The sequence below is a fragment of the Struthio camelus genome, chromosome 3 (assembly GCF_040807025.1).
Source record: "Struthio camelus isolate bStrCam1 chromosome 3, bStrCam1.hap1, whole genome shotgun sequence".
NCBI classification, from domain to species: domain Eukaryota; kingdom Metazoa; phylum Chordata; class Aves; order Struthioniformes; family Struthionidae; genus Struthio; species Struthio camelus.
The window spans coordinates 146,420,743-146,436,283 of record NC_090944.1 but is presented as its reverse complement, the minus strand read 5'-3'; the positions used below and the strand labels follow the sequence as shown (position 1 = coordinate 146,436,283).

The window sequence follows — 15,541 nt, the reverse complement described above, 5'->3', positions numbered from 1 at the left end:
AAATGCAGAACTTAGGGGTGGAGAGGGATGTAAGAGAGACTACACAAAGTCAGATGAATCTAGCCCAGGACCTTGTTTCGGACAGGGACCCACAGCAGGTGATTAATGGATGAAAGTAAGACACAGGGCACATGCAGAGTATTCCTTCCCTGGGAAAAACTCTTCTCTCTTCTGGAGAGGAGTGGAGAAGGCATTCGCTGGGACACTGTGACTAGGAGACCTACCCTGTACGAATTCACCTATGCCCTTTTTGAACCCATTTACCCTGTTGGCCCCCAGAAAATCCTGCAGCAGCGTGCCCGGACCATGTAGTTGCGTTGTATGAAAAGAAAAACAAACAAACAAGCAGCTCCTATCCTTTGGCCACCGTTGCGTTGTCTCAGTGTGTCAGGCAGCCTCAACAGCCAGTTCGGTCTCTTCGCGCACGCGAATGATGCACAGCCCTCTGCAAGGGGCGCGGTAGGTGCCGAATTGGAAGGCTTAAAAAAAAATCATAGGAACGCTTGCACGTCTGCAGAGAAGAAGGAGGGGCTGAAGGCCACCCAGGGAGAGGCAGATAAACCCCCTTGACTAGGAAGCTGTGACAAGATTTCTCCGGCCCTCCGTAAATGAAAGGCAACAGTTGCAGGTGCCCTTCTGAAGGGCCCCAGAAGAAGGGGGTCACGGCATCTCGCCGGAGGGATTTGGGATGTGTGTCCCCCCCCCTCCCGCGAAGCCCTCCAAAATTGGGGACAGCAAGCGACAGGGGGCGCGCCGCCACCATTTTTAACCTGCAGGACACAAGGGACAGTCCGTTTCCAGCCAGAGGGACACCCGGGCAGCATCACTCCTCTCACTTTTTGGTGTAAAATACTATTTCCCCGTTGTCTCAGCGTCTTGCCAAGCGATTCCCTCGGTGGGCAGAGGCGCATCCTTGGGTTGCGTTCTCAGTCTGGAGCCAAAAAACAGCTAATCGATCCCCCCCCCCCCCGCCAAGTATGGGCAGAAAAGGGTTGTGGTGACAGGAGGCGGATCTGCCAGGTAGCTGGCCTGAATATCGCGGTAGCTATCGCGATAAGAGCATGCCCTCCCCGAGCTGATGTTTTTTTTTTCGTTTGGAAGCGGCTCCTGAAGGCGCCGGAGTCTTGGGAAAAGTCTTTTTAAAGACTTCCTCTTAGTCTGAGTTTCCCTTGGTTAAATGAAATCCTGTTCTCTGTTGGGTTTGTATTGATATTTAGAAACTATTGCTAACCTTCGCTGATTGATGCATTTTTCCGTTCGGGAGGAAAAAAAAAATATTAAAAGAAGGTCAGTGATTTATATTTTTCCATGTGTTTTGAAGACAGATATAGCTAGATACAGAAATAGAAATATGAAGCCGATTGCGTGTAGAAAAAAAAATATACAGGAGAAATCAAGGCAGTAAGGTGTATTTTAGAGTCTTTTGGGCAGGCAGATTTACACTTTGCAATGACAGCTGCAGGATGCTGCTGGAGGAGGAATCGCCCGAGGGCTGGGAGGTGTTTGGCCACCAGACGGTGGTTTTTCCTCTTTCCTCCGTTTCCTCTTTCCCAGGGAAGGATCCGCTCAGTCCCTACTGGACCATCGCATTAAATCATTCTCCACTTGGTGGACATCGCCAGGAGCAAACGTGCCCGGCAGCACAGAGGGAGGTAGCCGCTGGCGGAGCAGCGGGCTGCCGCAGGGAGCCAGGAGCCGAGCGGGTTTTGAAGCGGGCTGATTTTTTTTTGTTGTTGTTGCTGTTGTTGTTTTGCTTTGTTTTTTGGGGTTTTTGTTTTTGTTTTTGTTTTTTTTTTTTTGGTTTCCTCGCCAGTGATCATCCCTCCTTCCTTCCCGCCGGCCGCGGCTGCCTGGGGAGCCCCGGCTGTGCCGCAGCCCGGCGGCAGGAGCGGCGGGACCCGCGGCGGCGGCGCTGCCCCCGGCCGCCGGGACCCCGCACGGCCCGGGGGCTCCGCGGCGGCGCCGACCGCCCGCGCAAAGGAGGCACCCGGCCCCGCGACGGCGCTTTGCCTGCACCCTGCCGTCCCCCCACCCCGCCTCCCCTCCCTGTTTGTTTTAGTTACGAAATTGTTGTAGGTACCTGAGCCAGCAACCTTGGGCCGGGCTGCGCGGCGCGGCGGAGCCTAAACGGCGGCTGCCGGCCGCGGGCGCCTCTCCCCGCACGTCGGGCCGAGCCCGGAGATGGGGCAGAGCCCGGGCGCCGCCGGCCGGCAGGCGGCCTGAGCCGTCGGGGCGGGGAGCCCGGGCCCCGGGGGGGCCTCCTCCGAGCAGCTGCGGGGAGCAAAAGGTGCGTGGGGCTGGGGGGGGGGGAGGCTGGGCAGGCGGGGCGGGTGGGGGGGGGGATACTGGGAAGAAGCTGCCGTCGGGGCTGCCGGGGGCGGCGGGGAAGGCTGGAAATCGGCTCCCGCAGGATTCCCCCTACGGAGCGGGGAGAAGCGCGGGTGCCGGGGCGGGGAGGGGGGCGAAGAGGGGGGAGACGACCTAGGGGTCGGCCCGCTGCCCCAGCGGTGCCGCTGGGCCCCCCGGCCTCGGCGGCGGGGCGCGGAGAGGTGCTCGGGGGGCCGCGGAGGAGCCTCTCCCGCCTAGGTGTGAGCTGATTATTCAAATGGGCAGCCGAGGACCTGGGGATTGGAGGCTCGCCCGGCGGCTCCGTGCTATATCACTCGGGCACCCACGTCACTGCAGCACTTGTCCTCCTCTTCCTCCTCCTCCTCTTCTTCCTCCCTCCTCCCTCCTCCTCCTCCGGCTCCTCCATCGCCTCCGGGCGACTCTTCGCCGCGAAACGCTGAGAAAACCCACCCAAGCAGCAGCAGGGAAAAAACCCCAGCCCCAGAGCAGCTCGATCCCCCCCCCTCCCTTCCTCCCTCCCTCCTCTTCCTCCTCCTCCAGAGGCTCAGGCAGAGGGAGCGCAACAGAGGGGAGGGAGGGCTGGGGACTTTTTTTTTTTTTTTTGGGTTGCTCTCTGTCGTCGTTTGTTGTGGCTGTTAAATTTTAAACTGCCATGCACTCCACTTCCAGTATGCTGGGAGCGGTGAAAATGGAAGGCCATGAGCACACGGACTGGAGCAACTACTACGGGGAGCCCGAGGTAAGGAGAAAGCCGGCGCTGGCGGGCGTCTGTCCCGCCGGCCCCCGCCCGCCTCCCCGGCCCCTGCCCGGCCCGGCCCGGCCCGGCCCGCTCCCCTCCCGGGACACGTCCCTCCGCTGCACCCGTGTTAGCCCTGGGATAATATTAACTCGGTCATCAAATATTGACTTGAGGAAGCTCCGGATCCTCTGCCTGCCCGCAGCCGCACGCACGCCGGCCAGGGCTGTGCTCGGCGCTGGGCAGCGGGCGCCGGCGGGGGGGGGGGGGGGGGGGGGGGGGCTGGGGAAGGTAGGGGTAGGAGGGAAAACATCGTGGTGCAAAGGTTGGCGGGCGGGGGGGGGTATTTTGGGAGGGTGTGTCGTGAGCGTCCCCCCCCCCCTCCCCGGAGAGGCGAGCAGGGCGCGGGTGCGTCTCGGGGAGGCAAAAGTTAGCGCGTTCAGGGCTGCATGTCGCTTTTTGCTCTTCCTCCCTTCCCTCCTCTCCCCGCCGGGTATTTTTTGTCGCTTCGGGCAGGGATATCCCTTCCTTTTCCTTCCAACTCCGAGGCTCGTTTCCAGGGACAGGTCTATCGATCTTGTTGCAATCTCTTTCTTTTTTTTTGTTTTTGTTTTTGTGTGCGTGTTTGTTTTTTTTTTTTTTAATTTTTTTCATTAACGAGCGTTTCAACACGCAGGAGCTTTAACCCTTCCCACCTCGCCGGGCAAGGTGCTCCGGGGCTGCAAAAGCTCGTGTGCAAGCGGCGATCTGGGTTGGGGCGGGGGTCTCCCCGTACCGTTTCTGTGCTTGGGGGGGCTGCCATCGCCCCTGGCAGGGTTACAAGTCTACCTGTTCCCCATCCCCCCCAAATCTTCCTCTCTCTCATTTGCCCTTGTAGAGCTACTCCTCGGTGAGCAACATGAACGCGGGGCTGGGCATGAACAGCATGAACACGTACATGACCATGTCGGCCATGAGCACCACGGCCAACATGACGGCTGCCACCTCCATGAACATGTCCTACGCCAACACGGGCATGAGCCCCTCGCTCACTGGCATGTCCCCGGGCACGGGCGCCATGCCTGGCATGGGCTCGGCCGGTGTGGCAGGAATGGGCACCCACCTGAGCCCCAGCATGAGCCCCATGGGGGGCCAAGCCGGCTCCATGAACGCCCTGGCCCCTTACACCAACATGAACTCTATGAGCCCCATCTACGGGCAGTCCAACCTTAACCGCTCTCGGGACCCGAAGACCTACCGGCGGAGCTACACGCATGCCAAGCCGCCCTACTCCTACATCTCCCTCATCACCATGGCCATCCAGCAGTCACCCAACAAAATGCTAACGCTGAGCGAGATCTACCAGTGGATCATGGACCTCTTCCCCTTCTACCGTCAGAACCAGCAACGCTGGCAGAACAGCATCCGCCACTCGCTCTCCTTCAATGACTGCTTCCTCAAGGTGCCCCGCTCCCCAGATAAGCCAGGTAAAGGCTCCTTCTGGACACTGCACCCTGACTCAGGCAACATGTTTGAGAACGGCTGCTACCTGCGCCGCCAGAAGCGCTTCAAGTGTGAGAAGCAGCTGGCCGCCAAGGACAGCGGTGGGGCAAGTGGCGGAGCAGGCGGCGGGGGCAAGAAGGGGCCCGGGCAGCCACCCAGCCAGCCGTTGGGGGAAGGCAGCTCCTCAGGCGGCTCTGAGGGCTCAGCTGGTGCTGAGTCCCCTGCCAGCAGCTCGCCGTGCCAGGACCACAAGCGTGCCCTGGCTGACTTGAAGGGCACGACAGGGCTGAGCCCCGGGGAGCCAGCAGCCTCTCCAGGGCAGCACCTCCTGGCCCCCCAACACGCTGGCCTGCCCCATGATGCCCATCTCAAGCCTGAGCACCACTACGCCTTCAACCACCCCTTTTCCATCAACAACCTGATGTCCTCCTCTGAGCAGCAGCATCACCACCCTCACCACCACCACCACCACCACCACAAAATGGACCTCAAGGCCTACGAGCAGGTGATGCACTACTCGGGCTACGCCTCACCCATGCCTGGCAGCCTGGCCATGGGACCTGTAACGAACAAAAATGGCTTAGAGTCCTCCCCTTTAGCCGGAGAGACTTCTTATTACCAAGGTGTGTATTCCCGGCCCATCATGAACTCCTCCTAAAGGGGCAAGGGAAAAACCTCCCCTCACAAGGGGAGAAAAACCACCCCACCCCAGCCCCTGCGCAGTCCCCTAGCAGAGGGATGGACTATGAACGCTGTTGAGCACGGTGCATATACATATATATCTATCTATTTTTTTTTGGTTGGCTCCAGATGTTTGCATCTGTTTGGGAAACAACTGATGTGTGTCATGCAAGCATCTCGACCCACGCCAAAGGCAGGCGTGTTGGTCCCCGCCGGCCAAAAGCCACCCATGTCCCGGGGGACCGTGATTCCCTTGGTTTACTTTGTGGGGTGGTTTGTTTTGGTGGGGAGGGGTGGGTTGGGGGTGAGGGGACGGGGAGAGTTTTTTTTTGTTGGGGTTATTTTTTTTTTCGTTGTTGTCGTTGCAGGGAGGTATAAATATATCTATTTTTTTGTGTGAAAGTGACGGGGAAAAAAAAACAAACAAAACGAAACCCTACTTCAGTGTGAAACCTACGCTAGTTTTGAATCCGAGGACCAAAAGTCTTGTAATGTTGTAAAAAGGAGGAAAAAGAGGGGGGTAAAAAAGAGAAAAAACTATGAAAAATTAAAAAAAAAAAGCAAGATAGATTGTTGTAATTGAAGCAAACGCTTGATGTTACCGGGAGAGTAAACTACTTGGATCTGATTAATTTATCGTTTCTGTATGCTTTATTTATGGCTTATAAATGTGTATTCTGGTAGCGAGCAGCCAGATTTTCACAGAACTATATTAAAGTGTTATTGGCGGTTTTTTTTTTCCCCCCCCCTTGCATCTCTTTTCCGTCGGGACTCTCCTCCTTTTTTCCCCGCCGAGCCGTCGGGCCGGGCTGGGCGGCCGGGCGCGCCCCGAGCCCCAGCGCCCCGCGGCCGCGCAGGGCTGCGCGCCGAGCGGGGTCACCGGCCGCCAAAGCGCCGGCTGCATCGCGCCAGCGGCGCGGCCCTTGCGCCTCGGCTCCGGCCGCTCGCAGAGGCTCAGGCCCGGTGTCCGAGCCGCCTCCGCGCTGCGTGACTTCAGCGAGCGCACGGTCAGGGAAGGGGCAGCCCGAGCGGTGCCCCCCGCGCCGAGCCCCGCGCATCTGTCCCGGCGAGGGAAAAAGTGGCCTAGGAAGCCGCTTCCCCCCACCTTCCCCCCCCCCCAAAAAAAAAAAAACCCGGACGTGAGGGGGAGCCGCAGGCCGGCTGGGGCCCGCCTGGCCGGCCGGGTCCGCCGCTCTCCGCCGGCTCCGACGGGGGAAGCGGCGGCGGCGGGTGGCGGGGCGCTGCCGCGGCCGCGCTTCCCTGCGCCCCGGGGCGCGGGCGAGCGAGCCCCCGCCGGGCGCCGCGGCTCGCTTTCCCTGGGCAGAGCGGGTGCCCTGCGCGGCAGCGTGGGAAAAACAAGCCCGGTGCCCCCGCTGCCCTGCGCAGCCCGGGGTTTGCCCTGCTTGCAGCTCCTCGCCCGCGCAGTCGCCTGGATTTTTCAGCGGGTAATTTTATTTAGGAGGAAAGGCGGGGGGATGGGGGGTGGGGCGGGTGTCGGAAATACAAATGTATCGTTGCCCTTTCCTCCGCAGAAATTGGGGAAGCCGGGGAGAGGACAGGCTGGCCCCGCTCCGGGGGCCCCGCTCCGGCTCCGCGGCCCCGTCCGCCGCCGCGGCTGGTGCGCGTTCTGCCCCTCGGCCGCTGCACACTCTCCCTCCGAGGCACCCCAGGGGCTACCTCTGCTTTTGCAAAGGTAGGGAGAGCCGGGGGTGGGTGACAAATCGGCAGCAGCGGGCTGCGGGGGGAGGCTTTTTTCCTTTAAACATCTCTCGGCTGGTCTGAAGCCGGCGCACGCTCCGGCCTTGGAAGCAAAACGTTTCTTCTGCCGAATCAACACCCCTCAGGCCAGCCCGGTGGGTTTTATTACTATTTATTTTTTTTCCCCCTCCCTGCCATACATATTCTGCCCGTTTTCCCAACCACTTGTTGTTGTTCCCACGCGTTTAAGGGAGTAATAGATGTTGCTTTCCGAAATAACATTCAAATCCTTCTTAAAATTCCGCATTGTTCGCGGAAAGAGAAAAGGGAAGAAGGGAGGGGGGAGGAGGAGAGGGAGAAAAACTTCCAAAAACAAAACAAGGATCCAGCCAGAAATCTGTCCGTCTCTATACTGCAAGGACACACACGTTGTGAACCAAGGCATAAAATGTGTTTCATTAACACATAAAAGGCTCCTGCAGGGAAGGAGAATAGGCGCACGGAATGACACTGATTTGGAAACAATGCGCCGCGCCTGTGATGGTCTAACCTGTTATGTTCTGTATCACACGGCCATTGTTAAATGGTAGTTTTAAACTACTTAAGCGTCTTCCACTCCGCTGATCCCAGCAGATCAGATATAGCTCTGTGCGAATACATAAAAAGGGTGTCATTTGGACGCCGGCTCGAGAAGCAGATTTTTTTTTTAACATTCCCCCCCGCTTTTTTTTCTTTTTTTTTTCTTCCTGTGGCCTGGTTCACGCTGAAATCCAGGACTGGGGGACTTGAGGGAGAGGGAAAGGGGGGGGGGAAAAGAAGACCACACTACACATTTCTTTTTCTTTATACCCCCTTCCCATTCTCGTTCCTTTGCCCCCCCGCCACAACCCACCCTCGCCCGCCCCCAGCCTTACTACAAGTGCATTCTGCTCCTGCCGGTTTAAGCAACCGTGATCTGTGAATAAACAAAGTCAGTAAACAAAAAAAGGGGGAAAATCTAGATCCAAATTCCAGGAGGGTAAACTTTCAACACCACGTCATACTTCAGCAAATTTACACAGATATTATATTGCGTCCCTTTCCTTCCCCCCCTCTCCTTTTGAGCCATTGTGCTTAACTGAATTTTATAAAGCTGATCGATATCTTGGTAAAATATTCATTTTTAAACTAGCGGGCAGTGAAATCTTTGCTTTGTGCTAAAGTCAACAGTAGCACAGTTTCAGCTCAAATAAATGCAGGGATGCTTCCCGTTCCTGCAGTGCTCGGCTCTTTCCAAGGCTGGCTCGTCTTCCAGCGAGCGGCACGGGGCAGCAGGTAGGTGACATCCATCACTCTTTCTTGTTCTTGTTCTTATTATTTTATTCATTCATTTATTTATTTATTTTTTTAGATTCCAACCTTCGGCTTCTCTTTAATTCCTCCTTCCTCCTCCCGAGCTCAAATTAAAGGCACTGGGGCGAGCAGAGAGACCAAACTCACATTGCCGGGGACTTGGCTGGGGTGGGGTGGAGGGGGGACAGGGGAACAGGTTTGCTCTCAGCTCCTTTAGCCCCAAGTTTCGCCAGGATGTAAAAGGAGCGAGGAGCAGGGTCCCAGCCCCGCTCCTTTGGGCAGTCCCCAGCCCGGCGGCACCTCGCTTAGCACAAGAACCGTTTTATTAGGGAAGAGCGAAACTCCGGAGAGACTGTCTCTGGTTCGGGCGGGGGGGGGGGGGGAGGAGGAAAGGGCTGTTATTTTGGGGAAGGGGAGGGGGAGCAGCCCATGCGGGAGCGGGGTACGGCGGGTCAAAGCTCGGTTTCTGGCCGTTTCAGCACCAGACCCGGTTTCTGAGGGGACAAGTCGTCACGGCGCAGCCGGCGGAGGGTGGAAGTGGGAGCGGGATGTGCGGGACCCGACTGTCTTGTGCCTTGTCCCTCTGGTCCGAGCAGTGCTCTTTTTTTCTTTCTTTTTTTTTTTCCTTTTTTTTTTTTCTTCTTTTTTTCCTCCCTATTTTAACCCCCCCCCTTAATGCATTTCCTTCCCCTTGTTCCCCTTGTTCCCCCCCCCCCCCCCCGCCCCCGCTCCGTGACACTCTTTTGTTCTGGGCTGGAAGCAGGGAGCAGGCTGTGCTCTGCCCCGCCGAGGGGTTTTTCCCTCGCGTCCCTTCACCCACGGGGAAACCTCCGGGAGCGAAGGAGGTGCGGGCGGGCCGCAGCGCGCCGGGGCCGCCGCCCGGAGCCCAGGCGGCGCGGATGCCTTCGCGGGCGCCAGGGAGAGCGAGGCTCGGCAGCGGCTCTTCGTGCACAAGAAAAAAAAGAAAAGAAAAGAAAAGAAAAAAAAAGAATAAAAGGGTGGGGGGGGGACCGTATTCCCTAAATCTGAATATATAGGAAAAGGGAAAAGGAAGAGGGGGGGAACTGCCCGATGCTCGCCCGCTGTGCGCTCCCCGCGCCCAGGGAGGTCGCCCGGCTCCTCCACGGCTCTGGCGAGGACACGGACACGAGTGGGGCTGCCCCACTGGGGGAGAGAGCAGGGAATAGGGCCCCGGGGACGCTCGGCGGCTGTAGGAGGGGAGGCATCCTTGGGCCCCTGTCCTTGCTCTGGCTGGAGGCAAGGGCCGCTTTTTCATGGGTTGCTTGCAAAGACGGGAAAGGTGTCTTTGGACGGGTCGGGGGCCGATGTGTGTGTGTGTGTGTGTGTGTGTCGGGCGGGTGGGTGGGCGGATGGGCGCCCCTGTGCCCTCAGCCCCTTGCCTGATGTGGCAGGTTTTATCTCCCGAACAAGAAGGCGCACAGCAGCTAATGGGCTCTCAATAATTCATAACAGCCCGGCCCGCTCGTAATGCAGCCCGGCGCATTTAGCAATTACTCGTCATTAAACGTGTGTCTCCCGCGCGGAGGGGGGGGGGGAACTCGCGTGGGAAGGGCCGGGCCCGAGCCCCGGGCCCGGGGTGGGCTCAACCCCAGCCAGGCCCCAGCCGCTGCCTGTTGCGGGCTGCAGCGCGGGCGGCTCCGAAGAGATATTTTTTTTCCCTGCCAAATGGCCGGTTTAAGCGCTTGATCTTCTATCGTCGCCGCATCCCTCATCCCCACCGCGCCACAACTTTGCGTGGCTCGCCAATATAGCCCAGGGAGCGGGGGGGGGGGGGGTGAGAAGGGGCAAGCGCAAGACCCTAGCCGTGCCCTCCTCTCCGGCTGCCCGGCCCCGCAGGGCCGCGGGAGCCGGGCGGAGGCTGGCACGGCCCGCCGCTTCCCCGAGCGTCCTGCCCCCGAGGGAGCCGCCGAGCGCTGCCCGGCGGCCGCCGCGCTCCAGCCCCGCGTCCTGCCGCCAAAGGCGGCGCGGCGGAGCCCGCGGGGCGCTGGCGGCCGCTCCGCGCCGGCCGCTGGGCAGCACGGCCGGGGCTCGCCCGTCGCGCTTATTCCGCACACCTCTGGCCGCGATCCTTCGCGGTTTTGGTGCGTTTCTGCAAACAGCGCCCGAGACTTCCCTTTACCCCCCGTCCCCCCCACCAGACTCCCCCAATTTTGTTTCCTCCCTTCACAGCCCCTCGGGTCGCACAGTAGGTTAGATTCCGTTTTAGTGGTTAATTCTCCTTCCACACACCTTTTTTCTTTTTCTTTCTTTCTTTTTTTTTTTTTTTTTTGAGGGAAAGGAGCCCGACTCACATCCGATGGCGCTGAATCGCCTTTGTAAAGCCTGCGGCGCTGGCAGCTAACTCAGGTGCCCGGGCGCAGGGCATCGATAAACCGATCGGGGAAAGACCAGTCTGACTATCGGGCGGGTCGGCAGGGAGAAATGCCCCAGCGCTTTTGGGGCTGTAACTTGGGACATTGGGCATGCGAGGGTTGGACTCCCTGCGGAAGAAGCGCTGCCGCTGGCCGCGGACGGTGGGGGTGGAGGGGGGAGAGAAAAAAAAAAGCTAAATTTTATCTGGGAGCTTTTTTCTGGAGATCGAGCTCGAGTCTTAGGTCCCGACCACCGCCTTAACTCGGAGGAGAAAATGAACGAAAATGGATCAGTGCCTTTCAGTTCGTCCGTTTTTGTGAAGCCAGTTAAAGATCACGAACGACTTTCGCTATTACTCCTACCGATCCGCGGCTCCTCCCTTACACTAGCCAGCGGATAAAATTAGAGAAAAGATATCCGTGCATTGAAACTGGCCTGTTTCATAGCGAGTTTCATTATTCAGAGTTTTGATCTGGGGCCAAAAATCAGTTATTTGTCTTCTTTTTATATATATATATATATATATATATATATTTTTTTTTTTACTTCCCGTCTAGGGGAAAAAAGGACACCTCTTTAATTGTTCGGGCCCCCTAATGACATGCAGAGATAGTCTCAAAAGACACCAGACATCAAAGCACAAAGAAGATGGCATATCCAGCAGTTTGATAAGAAAGTCACACTTCCAAGTTTGCAAAGAACGGGTCGCTGCTTTGCAGCGCGCTGCTTCTGGCAAAACTTTCCCCAAATGTTTCTCCTTCCAAATATAAAAGAAGTGAGGGCAATTACCAGCCTGGCCCTGCCCCGCAGCCGCCGTTATAATTGTATGCAAAAATGCATTTATTGATGATCTTAAAAAAACGGACAACTTGGGAGTGAGATGAGTCTAATTATTGCTGGTTCTAAAAAGAGCTGGAACACCCAAGTAGGGCTTAACTCGTCTCCTGGGAAACTGATGGAGACCTATTTTACAAGCTGTAATTCTGCTTTAGACTATTGCAGGCTAAAGACAGTTCACACTATCCTCTTTCTTCTAGAAATAGTCCTAATCCTGTATTTTAGCCGGGTAAAGTTCGCTTCTGCTCCACACTAGATTAATCCAGAAACCACATAAAACCAGGTAGGGAAGAGGATGGAAACGGGGAGGAGAAAAACCGTTCAAAGTTTGTTACCTCTGCCCTGTCTAACCTTCAAAAGAGCAAATATTAAAGAGCAGCCCTTGGATGATGCATAGTCTGTCAGCTTCGTATTTACATGGCAGGTTCGTTGCCAATAGAGCTAAAAAACGGGTCTTTTCGGCTGGAGGGTTTTAGGCGAAGAGAATTTCGGTTTTATTTTTGCTCTCTTTTGTGGTCGTCTTTCAGACCCGGTCTCCCTCGGCGGCGAGCGAAATGTTTAACATTTCCTCTCCTGACTGAAAACTAGAGCAGGCAGCGGGCGGAGACCCCGTCGGGGATGGGGGGCTCGCCGGGCGCCGCCGCCTGCAGAGCTCCTGCCCCGCGGCCGGGCCCCGCTCCCCGCGCCGAGGCAGCCCAAGAGGGAGGGGAAAAAAATGCCCCGAAAGCAAAACTCGCGGTCCACGCGCGTTTTCTAAGGACGGAGGGATCTCCAGAGCCGCCCGAAACCCGAGCGCACCCGAGGGAGCTTTGGGTGCGCGCCCGATTCTTTGTTTTCATTTGGGAAGAAAGTCAAGCTCCGCCGAGTCCGCACGCAGCTCCGACTAGGCACAGAGACATCCACAGCCCTCGCCGGGCACTGACGTTAGAGGGATGTCTAGCTATTTTTAAGAGGTGCGTGGATGCACAGCGTTTATGGGGTGGGGGTGAGAGTTTGGGCACCCCCCCCCACCAGCCCCAGCTCAGGGGAGCAGCGGGTTTCAGCATTAAACTGCATTCAAACAAACGGCACGGAAAAATAGCACTTTGGGCTTGGGAGAAGGTGGGAGAGCCCTGCAGTGGTCTGGGCACGGGAGGAGGCCTGGGAAAATCGGACCCCCCCGCCCCGGCACACACTCTCTTCGCAGGCGCGGGGAGACGGAGCCGCAGAGCAAAGCGCCGGCTGAAGGTGCCTTTCCCGGCTCGGTTTCCCCCGACTCGAGCCGTGCCCTTTCCTCGGCGCACGGAGCCGCAGGAAGCGGAGGGCAGCGCCTCCCCTGCCTCAGTTTCCCTCTCTGCAAAACGGGGGAGCGCAGAGACGGGCAGCCTGGCCGAAAGGCGTTTCGGAAGCAGGAGGGCGGCAGGAGCCCCTGCGGGCCCTCGCCACAGCGCGGGTAGCAGCCGGGCCGAGGGGCATCTCCGCGCGTGTCTCCTCTCCCCCCTTCCCACCCCTCCTCGGCCGCATCGCTGCTCTATCTGCCTCCACATCGAGGCGTTTATCTCCGCCGTCTGCCCGCGGTTATCGGCCAGCCAGGCTCATTTAGGGCAGCTCGGCTCAGTAACCCGAGCCGGGGGCTGCATCGATTTGCCGGGGGGCCGCCGTCGGTGCGCCGCGGGGGCTGCCAGCAGCGCGCCCGGGGGGCCCCGCCGCCCGCTTTCCCCGCTAAACCCCAGGAAAAGGGGGCATTCCTGTTCACGGCGCGTCTGAGGAGCGAGTGGAAAGGAAAGAGGGAGGAAAAAGAAAAAGGAAAAGAAAAAAGAAAAGAAAAGAAAAGAAAAAAGAAAAGAAAAGAAAAGAAAAGAAAAGAAAAGAAAAGAAAAGAAAAGAAAAGAAAAGAAAAGAAAAGAAAAGAAAAGAAAAAAGAGAAAAAAGAAAAGAAAAAGAAAAGAAAAAAGAAAATAAAAGAAAAAAGAAAAGAAAAGAAAAGAAAAGAAGAGAAAAGAAAAGAAAAGAGAAAAAGAGAAAAAAGAAAAGAGAAAAAAGAAAAGAGAAAAAAGAAAAAAGAAAAAGAAAAGAAAAGAAAAAATAAAATAAAATAAAAGAAAAGAAAATAAAAGAAAATAAAAGAAAAGAAAGAAAAGAAAAGAAAAGAAAAGAAAGGAAAAGAGAAAAAGAAGTAAAGAAAGAAAGAAAAAAGAAAGAGACAGAGGGGCAGGAAGGGGAGAGAGAGGACGGGCGTGCACAGACGCTCTGAATCCCAGCATCTCGGGCAATGCGGGGCGCACGGCCCTCAACTCCTGCAGGGCGACGAGACACCCAGACTTTCTTTCCCAGGCCGCTGTACAGTTTATTCCAGTGACATTTGTTTTACGGCCGGCGTCTGTAGGCCAGGCCGGGGGGGGGGGGAGGTTATACCACCTTATAAACCCAGCCCTATAAACCCGGGGCTTGTGTCTAAACAAAGAGGGGCGGGTTTTGCCCCTCGGAGGAGTTTGGCCGCTGCACCTTGCCGTGCATTTGAGGGAGAAGTACAGCACCCTCGAAAGCCGGATGACGCCCCAAGTGTTACCCCACGCTTTCCCTTCCTTCTTTCCCTGGATGCCAAGGCGGGTACGGGCCGAGTTTTTTAGGAGGGCTGCAATGCAGCAGTGGCGGCCGAGCCACGCAGCCTCCGGCTCGGGAAGCCGATGGGGACCGCAGCCGCCAGCGCTCACCGCAGAAATACCCGGTCGTTTAAGCCGGCGACGGGATGAGACCCGGGATCGCCGTCTGCGGGCCGCGATTTCCCTCGGCGGCCGCGGGGAGCCGAGCAGCGGCCGCGCCGTCGGGGGCGCCTCCCCGCCCGGAGCGAAGCCGCCCTTGGCTTCCCCCCGCGGGCTTTTCCGAGGGCTTAACACCCATTCCGACCGCGGAGGGCCCGACGGCTTTGCGGCCGGCTCGGGCTCCCTGGGAGGCGAGGGCGAGCCTGGCCGTCGGCAGAAGCAGAGTTAACGAAAACGGATTAAAAAGTCATTAGGAAGCCCCGGAAAAAGCCGTGCAGCGGCTCCGGCCAGCGCCGTGCGCTGGGCACCGTCGTGCGAAGCGATTTCAGGTGGAGGCAGCTGAGAGCGGCGGGGTGAAGCCTCCTGCCCGGGATGGGGGTTAAAACCGGCACGTTTGCTTGCCCAGAGCCGCCGGGCCGGGGGGCACCGGCGTGCCGTTATATTTACAGGTGTAGCCGAGCGTGAAATTGGATGTTATAAAAAAAAAGTTTTTTTTGCAAAACGCAAATCACATGAAAGCGGCAGGGCTCTGACTCCCAGCCAGCTCCCCTCGGAGAATTTCTTCCTCGAGGGAGGCAGGCGAAGAAGGGCAGAGGAGAGGAGAGAAATCATTGTCGCAAACCGTCTGAAGTCGAGCTTTTTTTATGCACACGAGTCGTTTGGGCCAGTGCAAAGTATGGTACCCCATAGAGGTGTTGCTGCAAAGCGACACGGCGTGGTGCAAAGTCCAGTGTCTGCTACATGCATGTTATATTATACTACAATATACTATACTGTACTATAATATGATACAATCAATATTGCTTTATATTATGTTTTGCATTTGGAGGTGCGTGTGGTTTCCCACATGGAGAGATTCCCAGGGGCCTCAGTCTCGCAAAGGACATGGGTTTTGTAACGATGCCTCTGGGCTTGGGAAAGACCTAGCGCTGGCTGCCGCAAAAGGCACATTGGAAATGCCCCCCCCCCCCGGTGGGAATGCAAGCACAGTGATGCTCCAGCAAGGAACAGCAGGCATGTTTGGGAACTACTGTCTGGAGGATATGAAACATTCAGGGAAGTGCATTCAGCACTCGTTTGGTTAATGTTGAAAAAACTAGGGAAGTGACAGCGTTGCCATGATTTATTTTGCCATCAACTTTCCTTTCCTTTCCTTTCCTTTCCTTTCCTTTCCTTTCCTTTCCTTTCCTTTCCTTTCCTTTCCTTTCCTTTCCTTTCTTTCTTTCCTTTCCTTTCCTTCCTTTCTTTCCTTTCCTTTCCTTTCCTTTCCTTTCCCTTTCCTTTCCTTTCCTTTCCTTTCCTTTTCCTTTCC

General features: G+C 57.0%; 1 protein-coding gene and 1 long non-coding RNA gene across 3 annotated transcripts in view; both read left to right on the top strand.

The window, feature by feature from the left end:
* Positions 1–2,108: 2,108 nt before the first annotated feature.
* On the top strand, positions 2,109–5,982 carry FOXA2 (forkhead box A2). Of its 2 annotated transcripts, XM_068940790.1 has the most exons (3): positions 2,109–2,287; positions 3,019–3,088; positions 3,963–5,982. In XM_068940790.1, exons 2-3 carry the CDS (start codon positions 3,020–3,022, stop codon positions 5,223–5,225), a joined length of 1,332 nt encoding a protein of 443 aa, XP_068796891.1. In that variant the 5' UTR covers positions 2,109–2,287; position 3,019; the 3' UTR covers positions 5,226–5,982. The 2 variants fall into 2 exon arrangements, with proteins under 2 accessions (XP_068796891.1, XP_068796892.1); XM_068940791.1 differs by lacking the exon at positions 2,109–2,287 and having other exon boundaries at positions 2,543–3,088; positions 3,963–5,975.
* Positions 5,983–8,125: 2,143 nt separating this feature from the next.
* The window catches only part of LOC138066913 (uncharacterized), a 14,976-nt gene continuing 7,560 nt past the window's right edge, over positions 8,126–15,541 (top strand). The window contains exon 1 of the long non-coding RNA XR_011140608.1: positions 8,126–8,260. This is a non-coding gene — a long non-coding RNA (uncharacterized lncRNA). The remainder of the gene's footprint in view (positions 8,261–15,541) is intronic.

Coding starts and splice junctions, on each gene's coding strand:
- FOXA2 (XM_068940791.1), top strand. CDS start 3,002: ATGCACTCCACTTCCAGTATGCTGGGAGCGGTGAAAATGGAAGGCCAT. Junction 3,089..3,962: donor ACTACTACGGGGAGCCCGAG/GTAAGGAGAAAG, acceptor TTGCCCTTGTAG/AGCTACTCCTCGGTGAGCAA.